General features: G+C 46.1%; 1 protein-coding gene across 1 annotated transcript; it reads right to left on the bottom strand.

Moving 5' to 3' along the window:
• Positions 1–4,934: 4,934 nt before the first annotated feature.
• DDX25 (DEAD-box helicase 25) lies at positions 4,935–23,122 on the bottom strand. Its single transcript, XM_052661996.1, has 12 exons — positions 22,943–23,122; positions 22,372–22,438; positions 22,081–22,125; positions 21,473–21,608; positions 19,971–20,063; positions 19,783–19,885; positions 18,634–18,748; positions 17,061–17,238; positions 10,087–10,324; positions 8,219–8,381; positions 6,120–6,308; positions 4,935–5,038 (listed from the first exon to the last, which is right to left on the bottom strand). Exons 1-12 carry the CDS (start codon positions 23,120–23,122, stop codon positions 4,977–4,979), a joined length of 1,569 nt encoding a protein of 522 aa, XP_052517956.1. The 3' UTR covers positions 4,935–4,976.
• Positions 23,123–23,493: the final 371 nt, after the last annotated feature.

The raw sequence follows: 23,493 nt of genomic DNA, 5'->3' as shown, positions 1-23,493 counted from the left end.
CCTAAAGTGCAACAGATAGTTGCCTATGCTTCTCTCTAAAAACTAAAGGTTTTTTTTTTCTTTGTTTTGGTCGTGCTGTGCAGCCTGTGGGATCTTAGTTCCCTGACCAGGGATCAAACTTGTGCCTCCTGCAATGGAAGCTCAGTGGAGTCTTAACCACCAGACAGCCAGGGAGGTCCTGAAACGAAAGACTTTTAGATCTATAAAGACTCTCATTTAGAAAATTCCTTCAGTTGTTCTGAATACCAGACGGGGGAGGCCATCTTTTCTGTGCTCATCTTTTGCATTATCCTAGCGCTTCTGGTTGAGTCTAAGCTCAGCACCAGAAGTACAAGGCTGACGAGCGGAGAGGGAGGGCTGGCAGCCCCACATGGGCAGTGGAACTCTGCCTTGGGTTTGCAGGACACACGAGTGCTTCTCTTAACCAGGAATCATCCCATTTCACATGTGTTTCCTGTATTTTGTGAGAAGAGCTCAAAAGTTTCATGTTTAAAGAAGGGGTGGAAGACCACATTAAAAAGACATAATGGTGCTTCTGGTGTGTGTCAGTCGCTCAGTTGTGTCTGACTTTTTGCGACTCCATGGACTGTAGCCCACCAGGCTCCTCTGACCATGGAATTTTCCAGGCAAGAGTACTGGAGTGGGTAGCCACTTCCTCCTCCAGAGGATCTTCCTGACCTAGAGATTGAATGCAGGTCTCCTGAATGGTAGGCAGATTCTTTACCATCTGAGCCACTGGGAGAGCCTACTGTCCTCCACCCCAAATTCACGTGTTGCAACTTTAACTGCCTTTTGCCTCACCATGTGATGGTATTTGCAGGTGAGGCTTTGGGGAGGTAATTAGGTAGTGAAGGGGGCCCCCAAGGTGGGACAGTGGGATTAGAGCCGCCAGGTAGAAGCCATGTCCCTTTCTTTCTCTCCAGACCAGTCTGCACTTCATCAGAAGCCGACCCTGCCGGACCTTGATCTCAAATTTCCCGGCCTCCAGAAATTTAAGGAAATACATTTCTGTTGTTTAAGCCCCCCAGTCTATGTGGTATTTTTTAATAGCTTGTTTAAAAATTTTTTTTAATTGGAGGATAATTACAACATTGTGATGGCTTTTGTCATACAGCAACACTAATCGACCATAGACATACACGTGGCCCCTCCCTCCTGAACACCCCCATCTCCCTCCCCATCCCATCCCTCCAGGTTGTCAAAGAACATTGGCTTTGGACGCCGTACCTCCTACATCAAACTCCTGCTGGCCATCTATTTTCCATCTGGTAATGTATATGTCTGAATGCTAGTCTCTCAAGTCACCCCACCCTCTCCTCCCACTGAGTTCCAAAGGCTGTTCTTTATGTCTGTATCTCCTTTGCTGCCCCGCACGTAGGATCGTATCATCTTTCTAGATTCCCTATATATGTGTTAATATGTGATATTTGTCTTTCTCTTTCTGACTTGGTTCACTCTATGTGGCATTCTGTCACAGCAGCCCGAGCCCACTAAGACACAAAGCAGGAAAGGAAATGGAGGGAGAGGGCAGTGTCTCTGACAGCAATCCGGCTGCCCCATCCCTCCTTAGAGAGCCCAGGAGAACAAAAAGGAGAATGTGGGCCTGAGGAGGGAGCTGCACCATGGGGGAGGAGTCAGCGGAGAGGAGGGAGGAGTGGGAGCCCCAAGTCTTCTCTCAGCTGATGAGTAAAAAGCATAGAAAGATGCTGGGGTGACTTCTGTAGGAGTTCCTCCCAAGGCTGAGAACTGGTGCTCCCCACTGCATAGTGCAAGGCTGGGGTTTTTCTTGGTCTGTGGGATACCATGTCATGAGGGTCTTCAGTATACAAGCTGACTCCCTGAAGGTGGTGGAAGGTGGAATAGGGGGAGGAGTTAACAGGACTCAACTCTTCTGTTGTTTCTTGGGGGAAACTAATGTGGCCTCTGGACCAGCCTGCAGGGCTGCCTGTTTGGCAGCAGCAAGGGCCCTGAGCTCAGAGGGTGAAGATGAGCAGGCCCATGGGGAGCCCCTTGCCCTGGACCCCACTGCAGCATCCGTGCCTGCAGTTGTGCTGTCTAAATCTGGGTCCTCTAGTCAACCTGCCCGTCCCCCCCCAAACCCACCCTGACTTGAGTCCAAGGGAAGGAGGCTGAGCCTCTCAGGGAACCAAAAGCAGAACTGAGGCTGGACACTGGCTCCTCTCCTAGGGTCTTGTCTGGAAAGGTACCACTCATCTTCCCAGCAACCCTCCAGACTTTCCACCACTGACATGTGTGAAGGTGGCCAGAGCTCTCCCGGGGCCCGAACTCTGCTGGGAGCATCAACGCTTTCTCCAGGGCAAAAGCCATCACACCTCCTGGGAAGGGCTGTCAGACACCCTACCAGCCCAGGACCCACGCATTCGCCTCTCCTGTCATTCATGGTTGCCTGTGATCCAGCACCTAACGTCCAGGACCTGTGCCCCCCGCGGCGAGGTGTTCACTCACAGCTCCCACTGGAAATCATAACCCTGCTGTACGTAATCGGGAATTTCAATATGCTCACGGTCTGAAGCTGGCCAAGATAAACCGAATGGGTCTGGTTTAGTATCTGGTGCCAAGTAATACACAGCTGATTAACCCAGCTCCCAGATGCGCTGGAATCATCTGGCCATTCCCAGCTTCTCCATGGACTCTTTCTCTCAGGCAGGCATCCATGGAGAGACGATCTGGCCCGGCCAGGCACGAGGACGCGGAGACTGCTGGCAGTTCTGAGCAGGGTGCTGCTCCCCGGAGACAAGCCTTGGGAATGTTGACTTGCCAAGCCGGACAATCAGTGTGCGGACAGACAGCTGAGATGTACACAGGACGGGGATGGCTTTCTTCCTCCTCAGTAGCGAGACAAAGGGAAGTGCGGAGAGGGGCAAAGAGAGGGGAGAAGGGTGCACACTATGTGCAGACGCTGTGGGAACAGCTGCCAAATGGAAGACGCTTGCCAGGGTAACTGGTGGAGAGTCCATTAGAGATCAGGTCCGGAAGAGGAAGTGGTAGAGTCTTGTTTAGGAGATCCGCAATGCTCAGCTGACTGTGATGCAAAGTCCAACTCAATTCTCAAATAGTGAGAGAGGTCTAGCGATCCTGATACACTTTCTATGGATATTCATCTTGTGCTACAGGACTGGGGTTCAAAACTAAGATGGCAAACATCAGGGAATGACATTAGTGAATGAAGAAATGGCAAGAGAATATTTACACAAAAGAACAAGAATTTACAGAGTGCGTATTAGGCGCTGGGGGCTGGGTACTGAGTGGACAAGCGTATTTGGCCCAGAGAGGAAGGCAGACACGTAAAACGAGAACACGCATGGACCTTCAGAGGCAGAAGCTCCACGTTTTACAGATTCTGTCCCTGGGACTTGTCTTTGCCTTGGCATCTCCTCCCTAACACAGTAGTCCAAAGGACCTGTGGCTTTACCTGTTCTCAGCTGACAGGTAACTGTGCTTCTGGGCTCTACCCTAAGAGAGTCTGGACTTCTGTGCACAGTATGGGAAGAAAGCTGTATTTTTCTCCCAAGTTCTCCAGGTAACTCTGGTGGTGAACAGAATCTGGACCTGCTAGAGGACAGCAAGGTGGTACTAAGAACCTGACAGGAGGCACCTTGCAACCCGTGTCCTCTCGATGAAAGGAAATGCAGTGTCTTCTCCTCTGGGAAGTTGGCCCCCATGGTGCTGGGGGTCCCTCCTCTGTGCCCCTTATTTAAGCAAACACCATTATTAAAACAAAGCTGGCTAATTCAGAGTCTCAGCCGTGAGGCTCTGAATTTAGAAATGACTGGTACATCTTACTCATCTCGCCTCCTTGGTGTGTAGCCTACAGGATGCACAATAAATACCTGTTGGAGGATGAGGATGTTGGATGAATTTAATCTGTCTGAGCCCTGCCCATGGGAATAAAACATTGGCAGGTGACATGCACGTGGAATACCAGGAGAGAGAGGCCGGGAACCACCTTCCAACCTGGGATGACAGGCGCACTCCCCAAGGGCACTGGTGGCCGCCTGGTGTGACAGGCGCAGATTGCAAAGCCTGCTCTGGCTTTCTGGGAGAGTACTGACTCCCCGCCGCCACCCTGCTTACTCAAGCCCACTGTTTCCTTTTTCTAGAAGTAAATGTAAGGAATGAGAAGCTTGTCATCGGGACTTGTAGGAAAATGTCTAGGATTCTCACATCCACCGTGAGATTCTGAAAATCAAACCTGACAGCTCCCTGAAACGTCACCTCTTTAATGAGGCAAGTGGGTTCCCCCAATCCCCACTGCCTGTCTTAAAGAAATGCCTATAATAAAACCACATTTTCATAGACTATAAAATAACTGAGGATGGAGTAAATCTTCTCTCATTTGAAGACATTAAGAACTAAAATAGAAAAATATTTTGAAATTCTCTCTGTCAGTTGAAACGTTAAAAAAGAAGCAAAATGTTCTCTCCAACTGTTTTACTTTGTAAAGATTTACCCTGCACTCACAGGGAGGAGTGTGTATCTGTGCGTGGGGTGTGTGCATGTAGGGGGTGGGGTGGGGTCGAGACGCTAGGGCGGGTCGAGACCCTAGGGCGGGTCGAGACCCTGGGGTGGGAGGCGCAGCGCTTGTCAACCACTCAAATTCCAAACCAGTGACGTTCTACTGCCATCTCGTGGCACCCTGAGCTATTCACAGGCAGCAGGACCACCTCAGGTGCTTTATATGAACTAAATCCCACAACATCCCAGTAGCCCTGCAAAGATGTTTGTCTGTGAAGAGACTGGAGTAAGAAATTATCTCACCTTTTTATTCAAAAGAATCAACTGCTTCACATCAATTTGGCTCAAAAAAACCTCAGGTCTTAAAACTAAGGCTACCATGACATTTATTTTGCCATACGTAACAGCTTCATGTTGAAAAAGGCTCAACATAAAAAATTACCTTCAAAACCTACATTCTCACATAAACCAAAATACATCTAAATGATAAAGTTATTTCTTCAATATTCAATCTTTTCAATTTCATCCATGTCTTCAGGGTCGAGTTGCTTAATACTGCTGTCTAAAAGAGCAAAAGAGAATGGAACAGTCTTATCCCGGGGCCCAAATGAAATTTCATTCCATCCAACTACATTTCTGAAGACAATGACACCTCATATGGGAATCCTCAAGATAGGAACATTCTCTAGATTAGGTGAGGATGGGCAGGTGTCCAAATAACCAACTCACACCAACCACAACAGCATCAAATGCACCACACAAGAGAACATACATGTCTATATACCTTGGGACAAAAAAAAGGCCAAAGTGCAGTGAGGGGAGCCTGCGAAGGGGCCTGGCTGAGTTCATGGGGAGTGAAGTGGGTGTGTACATGCATGGCGGGGATGTTGCTGGCTGGCAACAGGGAGCATTGATCAGCACAGCAAAGGCAATCTTAATGGGTCTTTCTCCACACACATCCCTGCTCTGTTATCCTAACACAGGAGTGCTTAACCAACTTCCCTAAAGGGTCCACAGTTAGCAAGCAAACCTTTTAAAATTATATTTCAAATTCCACCTCTGTGCCTATGTGCACTCCCCCAGGGACAGTATACTTTATTTCCCACAGAGGATAAGTACCACTGTCCTAAAGGTGAAAGATAACGTTTGGAGTCCTGCAAGGGTTCCTCTTCCCCTGCTCCCCAGCCATCTTCCCAGCAGGTTATCAGAGCCTGTCTTGTTTCGATGAGGGGAAGGAGGGCTGGAGGAAAGCAGCAAGACTCAGGATTTAGAACTGCCTAAGCTGGTCACTGGGACAACAGGGTAGAGGAAAATGTAGACAAAAAAAGGAAGCTGGGGACACAATATAATCTTACAGGACCTCATTAGTTACGGTGGTTCTTTATGGATGCGAAATCTGCTTCAGATCCCAGAATGAGCAATAAAGTAGAAATCTGAGCTCAGATGAATTCCACTTGGTTTTTGGGTCTTTCTCTACCCCCGTCTCAGGTTAGGAGTTCTGACACTGAGAAGTGGATACCTACTACTGTCTGGTTCCTGCCCCCACCCTATTGTATCATGAACCCCAAGCTCGAGGCCCATGACACACGGCCACTGTCAATGTGGGCAGGTCCACAACTCTGACTGTGAAGGGTGCCACTCACTGAAGTGGTCCTGGATCTTCATCAGTAGAGGCAGCTTATCCACCTCGATCATGTTGAAGGCAAGCCCTTTTTTCCCGAAGCGGCCCGTGCGCCCGATGCGGTGGAGGTAGGTCTCGTAGTCCGGTTCCTCTGCTTGGTTCACAGGGAGGTCAAAGTTCACGACGATCGTGACCTGCTTCACATCAATCCCTGGAAGAGAAAGGACACCACAGGGCCCTGCAGCTTCCACCTCAGGACCCAGCTATCCAAGAACCACATTTGCTGAGGGAATTCTCATTTCACAGACACAGTCTAGAATCAAGCTTGCTTTGACATATATTTGTTTGTAAGTATGTATGTCTACGATGCTAGGTAAGAGTGCCAGTAGAACTGAACTCTACAGAAGTCTAACTATGTACAAAGTGTGTGTGTGTGTGTGTGTGTGTGTGGCGGGGGGTGGGGGCTCTCACGGAGCCAAAGAGCCCCCTCTCTCTGCTCCCGCTGTGCTGAGTCCCCTGCAGCTTCTCTTCCCCATCAGGGCCCCAGCTCCGCCCCATTCCACAGCCACTGTTCGCATCAATTTTATCCAAGGCCTCAATTGTTATGATAATTTCTGGGCTGGCTCCCCAGTCCCTCATGTCCTACCCCTCTAATCCTCACCACGGTTGCCACAGCGATGTCCAGAGCACTTGTGTTTAGAAGCCGGCTGCCCAAACCGTACAGGATAAAGTACACACAACTCAAGACTTCCAAGGGTTCTCCCCTTCCATCCACACCTCTCACTCCTCCTGTTTCCAGGAAGACTTCTGGGCTCGCCTGGGGCCTCCACGCCCAACACTAGCAGGCTGTCTGGCCCGTGACCCTGGTCCTCCCTGTGCTGCGCTTTGACTCTGGGGCTCTCTCTGGCGTTCTGCAGACGTGCTGTACAGTAATGGTAACCATGAGCCTCACGAGGCTGTTTAAATTAATTCACATTAAAAATCCAGTTCCTCAACCACACTAGCCACACTCCCAGTGCTCAAAAGCCACTGTCTATGGCTTGGACAGCAGAGAATAGGAGATTTCTCTCAGTGCAAGCATTTCTATTGGACAGCGCCGGTCTAGAGGGTCAGGAGGTGGTGTGCTCCTGAGGGGAAGGCCCTTTTTCAGGCTACTCCTCCAAAATGCCAGGCTCAGCCCTCATGGCAGGTCCTCAGTTCTGTTGGGCGAACCAGTAATACACTAGCAAACAGGGTTTGAGTACGTGGTATAGGCAAGAATACAATGGGAAAGTGAGGAAAGTAGGAAGACCCTTTGCTTGAAAAAGAGATTTTCTCCCCAGCAGTCAATAGTTTTAAAATTAAAAACACCTCAGAGATGACCAACATCATTAGTCATTAGGGAACACAAGTAAAAAACACAAGATACCACATACATCTACTGGAAAAGTTAAGATGAAAAAGTGTCAATACCAATTACTGACAGGGATGGAGAAAACTAGAACCTGCCTGTACTGCTGGTAGAAATGCAAAATGGCATGGCTACTCTGGAAAATAGTTCTGCAGTTGTCTCTAAAGCATACATTGACCCTATGACTGAAAAATCCTACTCCTAGGTATTTACCTAAGAGAAAAGAAAATGTATGTCTGCATGAGCCCTATACATGAATGTTTATTACAGCTTCAGTCAAAGTAGCCCTGAGCTGTAAGCAATCCAAATGTTCATCAATGGGTAAATGGATGTACTAATTGTGGTACACCCATTCAATAGACTACTACTCAGCAATAAAAATGACCTGTTGATACATGTCACAACACTGATGCATTCCAAAGTATGATGTCAAGAGGAATAAATCAGACACTGAGGTTACCAACTGCATGATTTAACTTACATGGTATTCTGGAAGAGACAAAAATAGAGGCAGAGATCTGGTTCAGTAGTGGTCAGGTGCCATTAGTTTCAGAGACTGATTGCAAATGAGCACAGAGAAATTTTGAGGGGAGACGGAATTGTTCTGCATTTTGATTACCGTGATGGGTACATGACTACATATGTTTGTCAAAACTCACTGAACCACATCCTTAAAAAGAGTGAATTTTATCACGTGTAAATGATAACCTCTTTAATACACACACACACACCTCGAGCACAGACATTGGTGGTTATAAGGACTTTCTCCTTCCCGTCCCGAAACCTCTGGATGATGGAAGCTCGCTGATCCACAGTCAGCTCTCCGCTCAGCAGAGACACCTGGTGGCCATCCTGCATCATCTCCACAGTCAACCATTTGGCATTTCGACGAGTCTGCAGGAAAATCACGGAGAAGGCGATGGCACCCCACTCCAGTACTCCTGCCTGGAGAATCCCATGGACGGAGGAGCCTGGTGGGCTGCAGTCCATGGGGTCGCTAGGAGTCAGACACGACTGATGACTTCACTTTCACTTTTCACTTTCACGCACTGGAGAAGGAAATGGCAACCCACTCCAGTGTTCTTGCCTGGAGAATCCCAGGGACGGGGGTGTCTCTGGGGTCGCACAGAGTCGGACACGACTGAAGCGACTTAACAGCAGCAGGAAAATCAAAGCCCAGCATCATACCCAAGTTGAAGGAGCCTTACTGTGTGTGCAGCACTCATGTCTGCAGGGCATGGGAGCTGGAGGTACGGGGGTTGCAGAGGGGTTTTGCTCCCCCTTCCTTTCAGGCCTAGAGAGACCTGTGAATGTGGCAGGGAGTTCTCCTGCCCCCGGGCCTCTCAGGGGCACATCCTCTCAACCTGTCAGAGCTCTGCTTCTCAGCCCTGAAACAGAGAATAAAATGCTCCGTCCACCTCTTGCAGTGGTTGGATGACAAAATGAGGTAACCTAACGATGATGGGCTCAATGGTAAAGGATCCGCCTGTCAGTGCAAGACAGCAGGAGATGTGGGTTTGATCCCTTGGTCACAAAGACCCCTGGAGAAAGAAATGGCAATCCATTCCTATTCTTGCCTGAGAAATTTCATGGATAAAGGAGCCTGGCAGGCTATAGTCCATGAGTCTGCAAAGACTCAGATGTGACTCAGTGACTGAACAGCAACGATGACGAGTAAGTTTTTGTGTGTGCCAGGCACCCTGCAGAAGCCTTTACTTATGTCACGCTCATCTACTCCCACAATGATCTGACGAAGGAGGTGTCTAAGCTCATTTGAAAAAACTAAAAAATTAACCTAAAGCATAAAACCTTTAAGTGGTCTGCCCAGGGTTACATGGCTAGTCTGTGGCAGGGCCGCACTTTCCTTTACTCTGCAGGTGTGTTTCCAAGGCCATCCACTGCTGGGCGGGCCTCTTCCAGGATGGGGGCATGGAGGTATGTAGAACAGACTTTGCTCTCACGGAGCTGACAGTGTTCACGTGGTGGTGAAAAAATACAACCCAGAACAGGAACACGAACAATGTCAGAGAGAAACAGTAAATAAGAAAATGAAAATAAGGGGCTACCAACAGCGAGTAACTGAGCAGCTGCCTTGCTCATAGTAAGTTTGGAAACGAAGAGAACGTTCTTAACCTGATAAAGGGTATCTGTGAAAACAGCCACAGTAACATCAACTTGAATGGGGACATGTTAGAAGCAGTCCCTCTAAAAGAAGAATGCCTGGGGAGTTTCCTGGAGGCCCTAATCCTAATTCCAGTGGGTAGGATTCTGGGCTTTCACTGCCATGGCCCAGGTTCAATCCCTGGTCAGGGAACTGACCAAGTTGCATGGCATAGCCAAAAAAGAAAAAAAATTTTAAATCAACATAAAAGGAGGATGCCCTGTTTCATGTCATATTGAAGTCCTATTTTATCACTTCAGTGTCAACCATAAAATACAAGTAATCTCTATGCAAAGTTGCTCTGAAAATTGACCGACATCATGAATAAACAGTGTAGGACACAGGGCCCGGCTCCCTGGCTCTCACTCATCTGACTGTCCCCTGTCCCTATCTGCACGGAAGTCTGGGCACGAGGAAGGCGAGCCCCAGTGGAGTTACCTGGCAGAAGATGATGGCCTGGCCTATGGTGATGCCGCCGTAAATGTTGCAGAGAGCCTGGTACTTGTCTTTCCTGTTTCCGCACAACACGTAGTACTGTCGGATGTTGTTCAGGGTCAGCTCCTCTTTTCGTAACTTGATAACATTGGGGTCAGGAATGATTCGCTCGGCAAACTGCCACACAGAGTCTTCAAAGGTCGCTGAAAACAGGAGCATCTGGCACTCGGAGGGTAAAGCTCTGGGAGAGAGAAGGGAAAAGGGCATCACCCAACTGCCAGGCCTGTCCCACTCCAGGGGGCAGCTTCCAGCACTGGATGCCCATGGCCATCAGCTGCCCCCTACGCCCCTGCTCCCACTCCAGGGTCACCGTGAAAGGCACTGTGGACACAAAAACTACACCTGCTACAGAGTGTCACGTGTCAGCCCCTCCTTCCCACCCAGGGTTTGGGGAAACGCATAAACTGAACATAGGGCTCCAGAGTGAAGGTCAGCTGAGAGATCTGGAGGGCTTGGGGGTTTACAAGCCAGTCTTCTCCTTAGGAGACGGCTTATGGAGCCTAGGGTGTCAGTCCAGGAGCTGTCTATGGCAATCATCTCACACAAGCTCCATGCAGATGAAGGGCACAGAGGCTCATCACTCAGCGGCAGGTGTTCTATCTACTGAGTGGGAAAGAACAGTCATGTGAAGTCTATGTGGAATGGGAAGACCCGGATATAACAGGGTGCAGAAGGGGAAGATGCTGCTGCATGGAAAATGCAAACTAAACCCACACTGAACACAGGACAATTGATACCCCAGTTCAAAAATAGGTAAGATGAGCCCACAGAGTCTGCAGTTAGGTCAGAGCTAAGTCTGAGGAGAAGAGAGGGCTGCAGGGCACTTTCTGGAGCACAGCTGAGAAAGATCTCGGTCGTGATCAGATCCACTGTCCCATAAGCACAGCCTCTCTGTGATAATTCATCCAGTGTACACTTAGGATTTGGATATTTCTCTGTACATATGTTAAACGTCAATTAAAAAGTTAGTTTTCAAAAAAACAGAAGAGACCAGAGAGAAATCACTGCCTTTGAGAAGACAACAGAGGTCTTAAAAGGAAAAGTCCTTAGTGCTAAAAGAGAACAGGAGAGTTCATACAGCTCAGTGATTCCCAAACATTATATCAAGCCTGGGACCTGAATCCCCAGGAGCTTTTCACACAACTGGACCGATTTCGGGTTGACTGTGGGAAACTGACTACATGTTACCTTCTCAGTGTCCCACCTCACACTTATGTGATTATAAAGGGATGAAGATATGAACTCACAAAACGTGAGGAATCCAAGAAGAGAAACGGGTGGAAGAGACATTTCAATGTAGTTTTGCAAGATGGAAAAGCATGATAGCGGAGAAGGTGCGTGAAGGAAGCTAAGATAACGTGTGCTACAGAGGGAACGCTGATGCAAAGGCAGTGGGTGTGAGAACCCTGGGAGGCCTAAGACCTGTGAGACCAGAGAGTTCAGAGGAAGGACTGGCAGCGGGTCGGGGCTGTGAAGAGACTGGAGGAGAATCTGCACTGGCCATCTGTTCTAACTACAATCTTTCATCTGAAAAAGACGGCCCCAGGACTGGTACCCCAAGGCTGGGGCCATTTCCTTCCAAAAAGTAAATTGATACAAACTATCCAAGGGAAAGAAACATGGGTTGTTCTGTAGAACACTGGACTTTAAAGACTTAGTATACAAAAAAATGCAGACTATTGTATTAATAATTTTTATACTGATAAAATATTGGTTACTTGTTAAGACATTCATTTTGATATCAAATGAAATAAAATGATTTTTTTCATAGCATGAATTTCACCTGTTTCTTTTTTTAATGTGGCTACTAGAAAATTTTAAATTACACATGTGGCTTGCATTGTATTTCTATTGGACAGTGCTGTGGCTTAATGTATTTTAAACGAAAGGAAGGAAAAACTAAAAATTGGAGTCTTAAAAACATCTTGACTTCTATAAAGTTTTTATACAACACAGAAAATATAGAACAAAAGGCTGCTAGATGTTGTTTCCAAACACAAACCAGCCTCTGTTCAACCCCAGCAGGAGCAGCAGACAGAGCAAATATAAATTCTGGCAGATTCCATTCAACCTATGAACTCCTTACCAAAGAACACGAGCAGCTCTTACCAGCTAAACGTCTGCATCTTTGTACACAACACTACTAACAAGGCATACGATTCGCTTCCCTGTGATACTGAGCTGTTCACTACCAAAGTTTTGGGGCGCTTTGTTAGGTCAAACTTGCAGAAGCCTTGTAAGATTTCTTTCTGTGAAGAAATGGAAGCAGAGTGTTCCTTTGGACATGTGTCTACAAGATGCCAGGCATTGTAGCTGGCCAGTGAAAGGACTGAAAATGTTAGTCTATTTTCAAAGCTTGAGACAAAAACAATGCCCATCTCTAATTTAGAAATAAATTAAGGATGAGAGAGAGATGACAGTAAAACAGAATTAACACACGCTATCTCCACAACGGTCTGAGGACCAATGAAGATGCTGCATACTGACTGTGCCCGAGTTGTCTGGTGCTCTGTAAAGGCTGCAACAAAAACTCACAGCAGACATTTAAAATGGGGAACTAACAAGGACCTACTGCACAGCACGTGGAACTCTGCTCAATGCTATGCGGCAGCCTGGATGGGAGGGAGGTTTGGAGAAGAATGAATACATATATATTAAAAAGCAGAAACATTACTTTGCCAACAAAGGTCTGTCTAGTCAAAGCTATTGTTTTTCCAGGAGTCATGTATGGATGTGAGAGTTGGACCATAAAAAAAGCTGAGCGCTGAAGAATTGATGTTTTTGAACTGTGGTATTGGAGAAGACTTTTGAGAGTCCTCTGGACTGCAAGAAGATCCAACCAGTTCATACTGTGGCCACCCGAGGCGAAGAACTGACTCACTGGAAAAGACTCTGATGCTGGGAAAGACTGAAGGCAGGAGAAGGGGATGACAGAGGATGAGATGGTTGGATGGCATCACCGACTCTATGGACATGAGTCTGAGTAAGCTCTGGGAGTTGGTGATAGACACGAAGCCTGGCATGTGCAGTCCGTTGGGGTCACAAAGAGTTGGACACGACTGAGCAACTGAATTGAACTGAGTCCCTTGGCTGTTCACCTGAAACTATCACAATATTGTTTACTGGCTATACTGCAAAACGAAATAAATAGTTCAAAACGAAAAAAAAAACCTCGCAGCAAAAAAATGACTTATTTTTCCTTTTTTAGAAATAAAACTGCAAAACTGCTTCCAAAGTCCAGCCAAGTTGAGGACTTTCTCATTTCTTTACTAAATTTGTAAGGAATCCATCTTTTAATTTCACAAGTTTAAGTCACCTCTGTGGTTTATAATCTTTATCCCTGAGGAGGAGAGGTTTCACTTATGATGAGATCTAATAGACTTTGGGGTGTTTGAAAATGACGGATATTTTAGGTACGGATAACCCAGACGATGGATTTACGGATGCAAAGGATCTGAATGACAAACACTTGGTCTACTAAAACAAGTGTGTGGATGCAGGGGAAGGACATCCCGAGGGAGCTGGAAATTCTTACAGGTCTCAAAACCACTGTTGCTAGCTCCAAGTATTCTACGCTTGGACACTTTTGTTCAGAGGATATCTCACTGGACTGTGGGCTTCTCATACATACACACACACACACACACACACACACACACACACACACGTGATAACTAGAACAGATAACTAATAAGGACCTACTGTATAGCACAGGGAACCCTACTCAAAACTCTGTAATGACATATACAGAAAAAGAATCTAAAAGAGAGTGGCCATATGTATACCCGATTCACTATGCTGTTCAGCAGAAAGTAACACAACGTCGTAAATTAACTGTGCATGTGTACTACACTCCAAAAAACTTTTTTAAAAAAAGAATCAGTGTGGGCTTACTGATGGCAGAGCTACAAGTCAAAATGAATTTTACATTTGATTATATTCTGTTTTACTGCCACATACAAGGAGAGAAGGCTGCAAGGAGTCTCAAGGACACTGGAGAAGAGAAACATCCTGTAGCACTGTGAGACACAAAGCAAAGCGTCATGACTATCTCTGTCATTAGGTACAGGTAGTATGTGTAACTAGCTCTAATGGATTTACAGTCTCTTCATAAAAAGCTCCGTAATTCTGTACTGTAAGAATATACAGTAGGGACTCCCCTGGCGGTCCAGGGGGTAGGACTCTGTGCTCTCACCACCAAGGGCCAGGATCGATTCTCGGTCAGGGAATTAAACTCCCACGAGCTGTGTGGTGCCGGTCAAAAAATATATATACAAACAGCACAGCCTCCAAAATTTAACATCCAATCATGTTTTAAAAGATTAAATTGCTGTATCAGAGATCAAACATTATTGTATTTTTCTCATGCATATTTAACTACTTCTCCTAAGAATTACTACCTATTGCCACAGTTTAGTTCGATGGTTTTGTTTAAACAGAAAAGTACATAATAATATATAATTTCAAATAAATACATATTTTACATATTTTTATGTTAAAGTAATAACACATGTGCATGATTAGTTCTTCTGTATTATATTATTATATATACATGATATATATATATGTGTGTGTGTGTGTGTGTGTGTATTTCCCTGCTGTGAATTTCCCTGTGTGTGTATTTCCCTGCTGTTGGCTTCCTAAAAAGTTGGTCACTGTAGGGAAAGAAGTAACGTAAGAAATTTCCCCAGATCTGGTCAACACAAATTCTGGAAATGAAAAGCATGTGCCATGTGTGTAGTACAATGAAGGAAAAAAAATCTGAACCAAGCTGAGAAGTCTCATTATACTGTGGATAAAAAGATTCCAAAGTCTTCTAGAGAAGAAAGAATGTCACAGACAAAAGTCTGGGGATAAGGATGACATTAAACTTTCCAGTAGCAACACCAGAAACAGAGTATTAACTACAGTAGAAAAACCAACCAACCAAACAAAAAAACCACCACCATTTTTCTGTTTTCAACACTGGTTCTGAATTTATATGGAGAAAGCTTTCTAGGACAAGATTCCACATCCAGGCAAAATCAACTCAGAGATCAGATTTACAGGCACAATAAAAACATTTTCAGACAGGCAGGGGCTAGAAAATGGACTTCCTACACTTCCTTTTGCAGGAAGTCACTGGACTGTACATTCCAGCATATTCAGCAAACCAAGAAAAAGGAAGCACAGGACAGGAGATTCAAAACTGGGAATGAGGACAGGGGAAACTGACATGACCATGGCTGCAGGAGTGCAACCAGCCCAGCTAAAACCAGAGATGGTGTGTGCGGGCGACCTCCTGGAAAAAAGAAACCACTGGCACTTTAAGATGCGTTTGACTATCTAGAGATATCACTGACATATGACACCTCTGATGAAATAGGGGAAAAACGGAAGGCTCCTACATAACGACAGTGCCAAAAAAGGAAAACAGGCGACTTTAGGGGGAAAAGTTACACACAAAAAAACATAATTAGAGACTCCCTTGTGGTCCACTGGTTAAGAATCTGCGTTGCAACGTGAGGGACAAGGGATCGATCCCTGGCCAGGGAACTGAGATCCCACAAGCCACAACTACTGAGCCTGCAAGCTCTGGGGCTGAGGTAGTGCAACTAGAGAAAGTCCATGAAATTCAACAAAGACCCAGTGCAGCCAAAATAAACAACAACAACCCACATAATTATAATAATTGAAGGTTCCACAGGGAACAATACTTGTGTTGTGATAATAATATTAATACTGACCATTAATGTAACCAAACTCTTATGATACAACCACCGAGGCCATGGAGGGGACAGGACAGTGAGAGTGGGGGTGGGAGAGGACTAAACTCCCACTTTCTCTAACGGGAAGCCAGCTGTTGTTCAGTTGCTCAGTCATGTCCAACTCTGCAACCCCATGGACTGTAGCCCGCCAGGCTGCTCTGTCCAAAGCATTTCCCAGGCAAGAATACTGGAGTGGGTTGCCATTTCCTTCTCCAGGGGATCTCCCCAACCCAGGGTTCGACCTGCGTCTCTTACACTGGCAGATTCTTACCACTGAGCCACCTCGGAAGAGACAACATACAATGAGAAGCAGCAACGCGAGCTTGTTATTTAAAGATATGACAGTTGATGCCAAAACGGACAGTGTTCTCTAGGCTTTGGGGGCAGGCGATTACTGGTTTTCATTATAAGTCTTTCAATATCCTATTTGAATTTAACACAGTCCCTTGTAGCTCAGTTGGGAAAGAATCTGGCTGCAATGCAGGAGACACAGGTTCAATTCCTGGGTTGGGAAGATCCCCTGGAGAAGGAAATGGCAACCCATTCCAGTATTCTTGCCTGGAAAATCTCATGGACAGAGGAGCCTGGTGGGCTACATACAGTCCACGGGGTCGCAAGAGTTGGACACGACTCAGCGACTAAACCACCACCACCACAAACACTTTAAAAATAAGTGATACAGAGAGGCCCACTCCCAGAAATTATGATTCCATAAGGTTCAGATTAGGCCTGATAATCTGAAATTTTATGCCCCGTGGTGATCCTGGGAGAGAGGCCTAGCAAAATGACAAGATTTACTTAACAACTTACAGGCAAGGTCAGGACTAGACCACTAGGTTGCTGACCCCAGGTTACTGCGTCTTTACAATAGCGCTATGGGGTTTTAATAAATTCTCTTTAGAATTTTGCTCAAATATAAGATTATTGGCAAAATTTGGTGCAGACCCACTATGAGCCTGCAGCACAAGAGTAAAGCAAAGTTACAAGATGAAGTGGGAAACTGCAGGAGGTCGAAGGCTCACTGAGCTGCTAAAAATGATGAAAACCCAACCTGCTTTAAAGGAGAAGGAAGCGAGGAATAAGCAGTAAAGACAATGAAGAGCACTGGACACATGAAATCCCTTATCTGGACAGAAGATCCAGGAAGAAAAGGATGGGCGTGAAGGTTACCTTTGAATACGAATGCTTTGGTCTGCAAATCCCTGCGTGTCGATCATCACATCAGCTTCATCCAGGACAAACACACGAATCCTAGTCAAATCAATTAATTTTCGCTTGAAACACCAATCCAGGACAGTCCCAGGAGTGCCAATTACAATCTGTTTGGTGACATCCGTGCCTCTGGGAACTATGGAGAAAAGGGTTGGAAGGTCTTTAGCTGGAAACCACTCTAACCGTCTGGAATTCTGAGTCGCACAACACATTTCCTACTGGTTTCCCAAGGGCAAACCCTAAGGATCATTGTGGTTTTTGATTTTACAGAGTTTTAGGAGAAGCCCCCCGAGTTTCTTGGTTTACAGTAATGGTAAGAGTCCTGAGTAACTGATTCTGCCTCACAGTCATTTAAGAAGCCGGCCTGCAACATCTCCACCATCCTACAGGAAAGTGGCACAGTGGTGAAAGGCCTTCAGACCTTCCCCAAACGGAAAACCACCACAATGTCCATCAAGAGGTCCCATGAAAAAAATGATGGAATGTTATACAGCTGGTCAAAAGGAGGATGTGGGGCTATACACACTGACATGAAAAGATGTTTAAGATGCGTAAGTTTTTGAACAGTACGAAGAAAATGCTCCCATTTTTTTGTCAACAGTCAAAAACAAAACCCCCCACAGATTTGATAACAAAACCATAGTTGTCTTTGGAAATAGGTTTTTGAAAGATGAGAAAGAACAACTTATACTTTTACCTTTAAATTTTCTGGGTTTTAAAGACTTTTTTTAAGCTATATGCATGTAGCACTTTCATGAAGAAGTGAAACAATAAAACCTGTTCTGTACAAAACAACTGAGCCTCACAGAAGAGAACAGGCAAAGGCAGAGCTGTTGTTCCAGCTGTGGGAGGGATAAGCTAACATGCACTGAATCTTTATTACACGCTGGAGGTGTACACAGTGCTTCATCTCTGTCATTTCATTAAATTCCAGTTAACAACTCTATGATACAGGTGCCATTATGTCCTCATTTTAGAGGCGAGAAAGCAGACAAGGTATTAATATACCATGATTGGTGGAGTCAGGATCTAACATATGAGCCAGGGAAACTTCCCTGGCAGTCCAGTCATTAAGACTTCAATGCAGGCAGCGCAGGTGTGATCCCTTGTCAGAGAACTAAGATCCCACGTGTCACAGGGCTCAGCCAAAAGAAAAGATGAAATTTAAAAGCTGGCTGCTGCTGCTGCTAAGTCGCTTCAGTCGTGTCCGACTCTGTGCGACCCCATAGACGGCAGCCCACCAGGCTCCCCCGTCCCTGGGACTCTCCAGGCAAGAACACTGGAGTGGGTTGCCATTTCCTTCTCCAATGCATGAAAGTGAAAAGTGAAAGTCAAGTCGCTCAGTCGTATCCGACTCTTAGCAACCCCATGGACTGCAGTCTACCAGGCTCCTCCGCCCATGGGATTTTCCAGGCAAGAGTACTGGAGTGGGGTGCCATTGCCTTCTCCTAAAAGTTGGCTAAAAATAAGTAAATAAAATAGTTGATTTAAATATACATATATCAGCCAGGACTGGCTCGCTGGTACATACTTTGATTTCCTCGAATGGCATACATCACTTGAACATCCACACAGAATTTCCCCATCCGTTCGACCACACGGCCAGTTTGCAGAGCCAGTTCATAAGTAGGAGCCAAGCAGAGGCACTGACAGAGAGATAAGGGGGAAGGAAAAAGCTTCATAAGAGCCATTATGCAATTCTGAAATACAATTAAAATTTGTGGAGGTATAGTGATATTATGTATAAAATAGATAACTAATGAGAAGCCACTATATAGCTCAGGGAACTCAGTGCTCTGTGGTGACCTAAATGGGAAGGAATCCAAAAGAGAGGGGATATATGTATCTGTGTGGCTGATTCACTTTGCTGCACAGCAGAAACGAACACAACATTGTCAAGCAACCACACTCGTGTCTGCTCAGTCATGCTGGGCGTGCTCAGTCAGGTAATGATTCTTTTTGGCCTCATGGACTGGAGCCCACCAGGCTCCTCTGTCCATGGGACTTCCCAGGCAAAAATCCTGGAGTGAACTGCCGTTTCTTTCTCCAGGGGATCTTCTCGACCCAGGGATTGAACCTGCATCTCCTGTGCTCCAGTTCCAGCCCCTGCTCAGCCACTCTGTGACAACTGTCACCTCACAGGCAACCTCTCCCTCTCCAAGGCTGTTTCCTTCCGCGTTAAGTAAAAGGGACTGGGTGAGCTACAGCCTTATAGCCATCACTCCTGAATGCTCACTTTATGTTGAGCATAGTGCTAAAACTGTGTATTGTTTCACTCAATCTGCATGACACTCCTATGAGGCAGATACCCATTCATTCAATGTTTAAGGAGCGGTTTCTACAGGGCAAGCACCGTGCTTGGCGTAAGGGCTCAAGGGCAAACTGGACAACTGTGATCCACACCTTTATAGATGTTATTTTTATTAACAAGAAAATGTACACCAAAAGATTTACTAACTCTCCTAAGATTTTCCGCTGGTAAGTAGAGAGGCTGGTATTGGAACCAGTCGAACTATGAAGACTGTGCTCTCAGTCACTACCCTATACTGCTGCCTATAACCCTCTGATTTTAAGAAAGAACGTCTATTCTAAATGTCACCACATCATGGCAGCACTACTGCCCATTACTAAAATACCACTGGCGCTGCAAGCATTCCTATCTCTCTCAGCCTTTCCTTACCTGTGGAAACAATTTCAAGGCATTAACTCTGCTGAGCATTGCCAAGACAAAAGCAGCTGTCTTTCCTGTTCCAGACTGGCTCTGGGCTATGAGGTTCTGGGGTCTGTGGGAAAGAGGAGACGCTGGCCATCAACTGAATTTGAGACCAAAAATAACCAAGTTGCAACACTATTTCCCTGGAAACTCACGGATATGCCAGCATCATTGGAAGAGCCATCTCTTGAATTTTGGATGGTCTATTAAATCCCATTGCATAGATCCCTTTTAGCAACTCTTCCTTGCTGTCAAAAAAAGAAATCAAATACTTTAAGGCTATGATGCATCAGTAGCCTCAGAAATACAAACATGAAAAGTGCATTTCTAAATTAGGCCACTTTGCAACGGAGTATGAAAAGTATTAATAACATATCTAAATCTCAACTCTCAAACATATACAATCATGCCTGTACATTTGGAGCACTAAAGCAATAAGTTATGTTATTAGCTTAGACCAAGCATAGTAGTAAGGGCCTAAAGGTGAACTCTCTCTTGAACCAAGAGAAAAAAAAAAAGGGAAAACTCATCTGAGAGAAGTACAATTTTCCAGGAGAGTTTTGTTTTCCACACAAGCAGAAAACTAAATGATATTTAGCATTTATTTCTTTTTAATCAATGACAAACTTCTATGTTTTAATTGCAATTTTCAGAGAAGACAAAATTTCATTTAGGTGATTCTTATATCAGTTCTATCTAGGAGAAGAAGATGCAACAATAGCTCATTCTTCTAAGCTGGTATTTTAAATGCCTTTTTCCTGGGCAGGGCGCGGGAGGGGGTGTCTCAAGACAGGTGTTCAGAAGAGAATAAAGTGAAGTAGGCTGGAATACTTCCACTACAGTGACATGCACAGTCTGGATGTGTTTAATTGGTAGATGAACTGCTAGATTACTGGCAGCCAACTTTTCATCATAGGTAAGCATCTCCCCATTTAGAAAGAGGGCATCAGGATTTTGGGTTTCTCCACATCAGTAACTCTCCCTGTTAAAATACATTTCCTTAATGCCAACTGATAAATCCCTAGGAAATACAAACCAATTTAAGAAAGTTATTTACATACCATTTGAGACAAAAGTAAAGAGGTAAAAGTTTGTAACTTATCTCAAGGGATATTTGGGCCACCTAATTTCCTGTTATCTGTATTCTGGTATTGCTATTGCTGTTTAGTCGCTAAGCCATGTTCAACTCTTTTGCGGCCCCATGAACTGGACTGCAGCCCTCCTCTGTCCATGGGATTTCCCACGCAAGAAAACTGGAGTGGGTTGCAACTTTCTTCTCCAGGGGATCTTCCCAGCCCAGGGATTAAACCTGTGTCTCCTGCATTGACAGGTAGATTCTTTACCACTGAGCCACCAGGGAAGCCCTGTATTTTGGTATGGAGAGTAGCAATGTGGCTGTGTCTGGCTTAGCTATCCCCCATAGCCCAGCAAGGTTAAAAATTTTACTTTCAGAAAGGTTCTCAAGTCATTGTACAACTCAGATAGCCTGGTGTTCCTCTTTAAGCTGCATTTTATTTCCAGGCAAAATGTCCACATCTCAGTTGAATGCTGATTATTAGAACATGAAGGAGAATCTGATGGATTTTTTATTAGCAGATTAGTTTGTTCTGTGCTACACTTTCTGGCATTTTCCCACACTTAAGGCACAAATACTCACAGCCGCAGCTCTTCAAATGTTTTCACTGAGTAGAGTGGAGAGCTGGGATCCTTTTGTAAGACTTCAACCCGGTGACTGGATTCTACTAAGGACTGCCGGATTAACTTGTTTAAGAGTGAATTAGCTGCCAAATCCACTAGAAAAGGAAGGATAAAAAAGGGGATGTTGCAGGGGAAAAGTCAAGCCTCCCGAATGACATCTAACAAGTTGCTTCCTTCCATTCAGTGACTGTGTATCAAGAAACTGCTCCTGCTGTCATTTTTCTTCTAAAAGAAGGTTCTAGAAAGGATGACAGAATTCTTGTTTCTTAGACTCTGCCCTACACCAGACTCGATCCTCAAGCAAGCCTACATCCATTGCCACCAGACCTACTTTGTCCTTGCCAGCTGAAAATTCTTAACCCATTCCTACATATTCTATTTCAATTTTCCTCGGAAGAGGTAATCCCCACTCCCAAGTTAGTGTTTTTTCTGACATTCACTATTCATAAAGAAAACAGAAGAAAAGATGGTTCTTTTCCACTTAAGATATTATTCATTCACATTGTGAAGTCATGATTACATGAAACAGAATGCGAGTAAATACCCACAAATGGATTTATTTCCTACCTACATCATCTTCATCATCGTCTTCAATCCTATTAACAGAACCATCTAAAAGGATGTGAGGGAAAAAAAAAAAACTGTAAAGATAAATGCCAAGCATAAACATCTAGTATATTATCCCAGTTTCTCTTGCTGACTCTACAGTGTGCACAAAAGAGTCAAGCAGTAGAGAAGAGGGTAAAAAGACTGGGAAGGTGGTGGAGGGCCCTGAGTGTTAAGGGAGCTAAAGTTGGGATATGAGGAAAACAACACTTTTTCAAGGAACTGAGCCCAGTCTCCTTTAACAGCACTCACCTACGTTTGGGATGGTAGCACTCTTGATACCCAGAAGGTTCTTCTGGGAGTGGATGAGGTTTGAAAACTATTGAAAGATACAAAATTCAATCAGTATTAGGAAGCAAACCATCAAGCAGCCCAGGGCTGCCCCCTAACAGACTGGAAGGAAGAAAGGGAAGATTCCCCCTCCCAATACTGTTTCTTTTGCAATGTTATGTATAAATGGATTCCTTTCAGGAACTGGTCTCCTGTATGAATTACCCTAAAATTGGAAGGAGACTTTCCGCTGCTCCTGCATGTGAAATTCCTCTTTTAAGCCTCTGGTCTAAATGGGACGGTTCTTGGGGGGTCCCAGGACAAGCAAAGGAAAGTGGACAGGAAAGCGTGTTGGTAGTTAAGACGAAGATGAAGGCTAGCCAAGGCCTAGTGGTCAAATTGGGAGAACAGAAAAGTCGGGGTCTACTTGGGGCCACCAGCTGCGTTCCCTCCCGGCGCAAGTGTCTTCATTTTGCCCTTTCCAACCCGAGGTCTTGTTTCTCTCGGAGTCTCCCTTCCGATGGCCCGCTTCCAAATCCTTGCCACATCTCACCTGACACCCCACTCCAAACGCTACCGGGGCTCCCCCTTCCCCTCCCCAGCACATCTCCCTCAGGGAGTGCTGTTCTGGCTCCCACCCGCAGGCCCTCCCCGGCTCGGTGGCGGTTACGTGGCCGTTCAGCCGCTCGCTCTCCGCGGCCCCCGCGTCGCCTCCCCAAAGTAACGACGCCATCGCTGCGACGGCTGCTTCCGGCCCCAGCACGTGCGACAGTCACAGGCGCGAGGGAGCACGCGGCCCCACACAGCGGCCAATGGGCTTTGCTCCGGCCGGGCGGGGGCTGGGGGTGGGGGGTGGGGAGAGCCACCACCCGCCGCGCGCAGGCGCTCTAGCTCCGGGGAGGTGGGAGGAGTCAGGGGCGGAGGGCGTGGTCCGGGGAGGAGGGGGCGTGGGTAGCGGTCCTCCGCCCAGCCGCAGGTCGGCTCTAGGAGTTAGAAACCCGGCACGGGCGCTTCTTTGGCGAATGTTAGAATGTTAGGCGGACCTCTGCTGAGCCAGCAGCGGCGTGGGAGACTAAGCGGCAGGAATCTCCGCAATGATTCGAG

The sequence above is a fragment of the Budorcas taxicolor genome, chromosome 25 (genome assembly GCF_023091745.1).
Source record: "Budorcas taxicolor isolate Tak-1 chromosome 25, Takin1.1, whole genome shotgun sequence".
Lineage (NCBI taxonomy): Eukaryota > Metazoa > Chordata > Mammalia > Artiodactyla > Bovidae > Budorcas > Budorcas taxicolor.
Note: the sequence above shows the minus strand (reverse complement) of the source record. Positions and strands in the feature narration are given on the sequence as shown.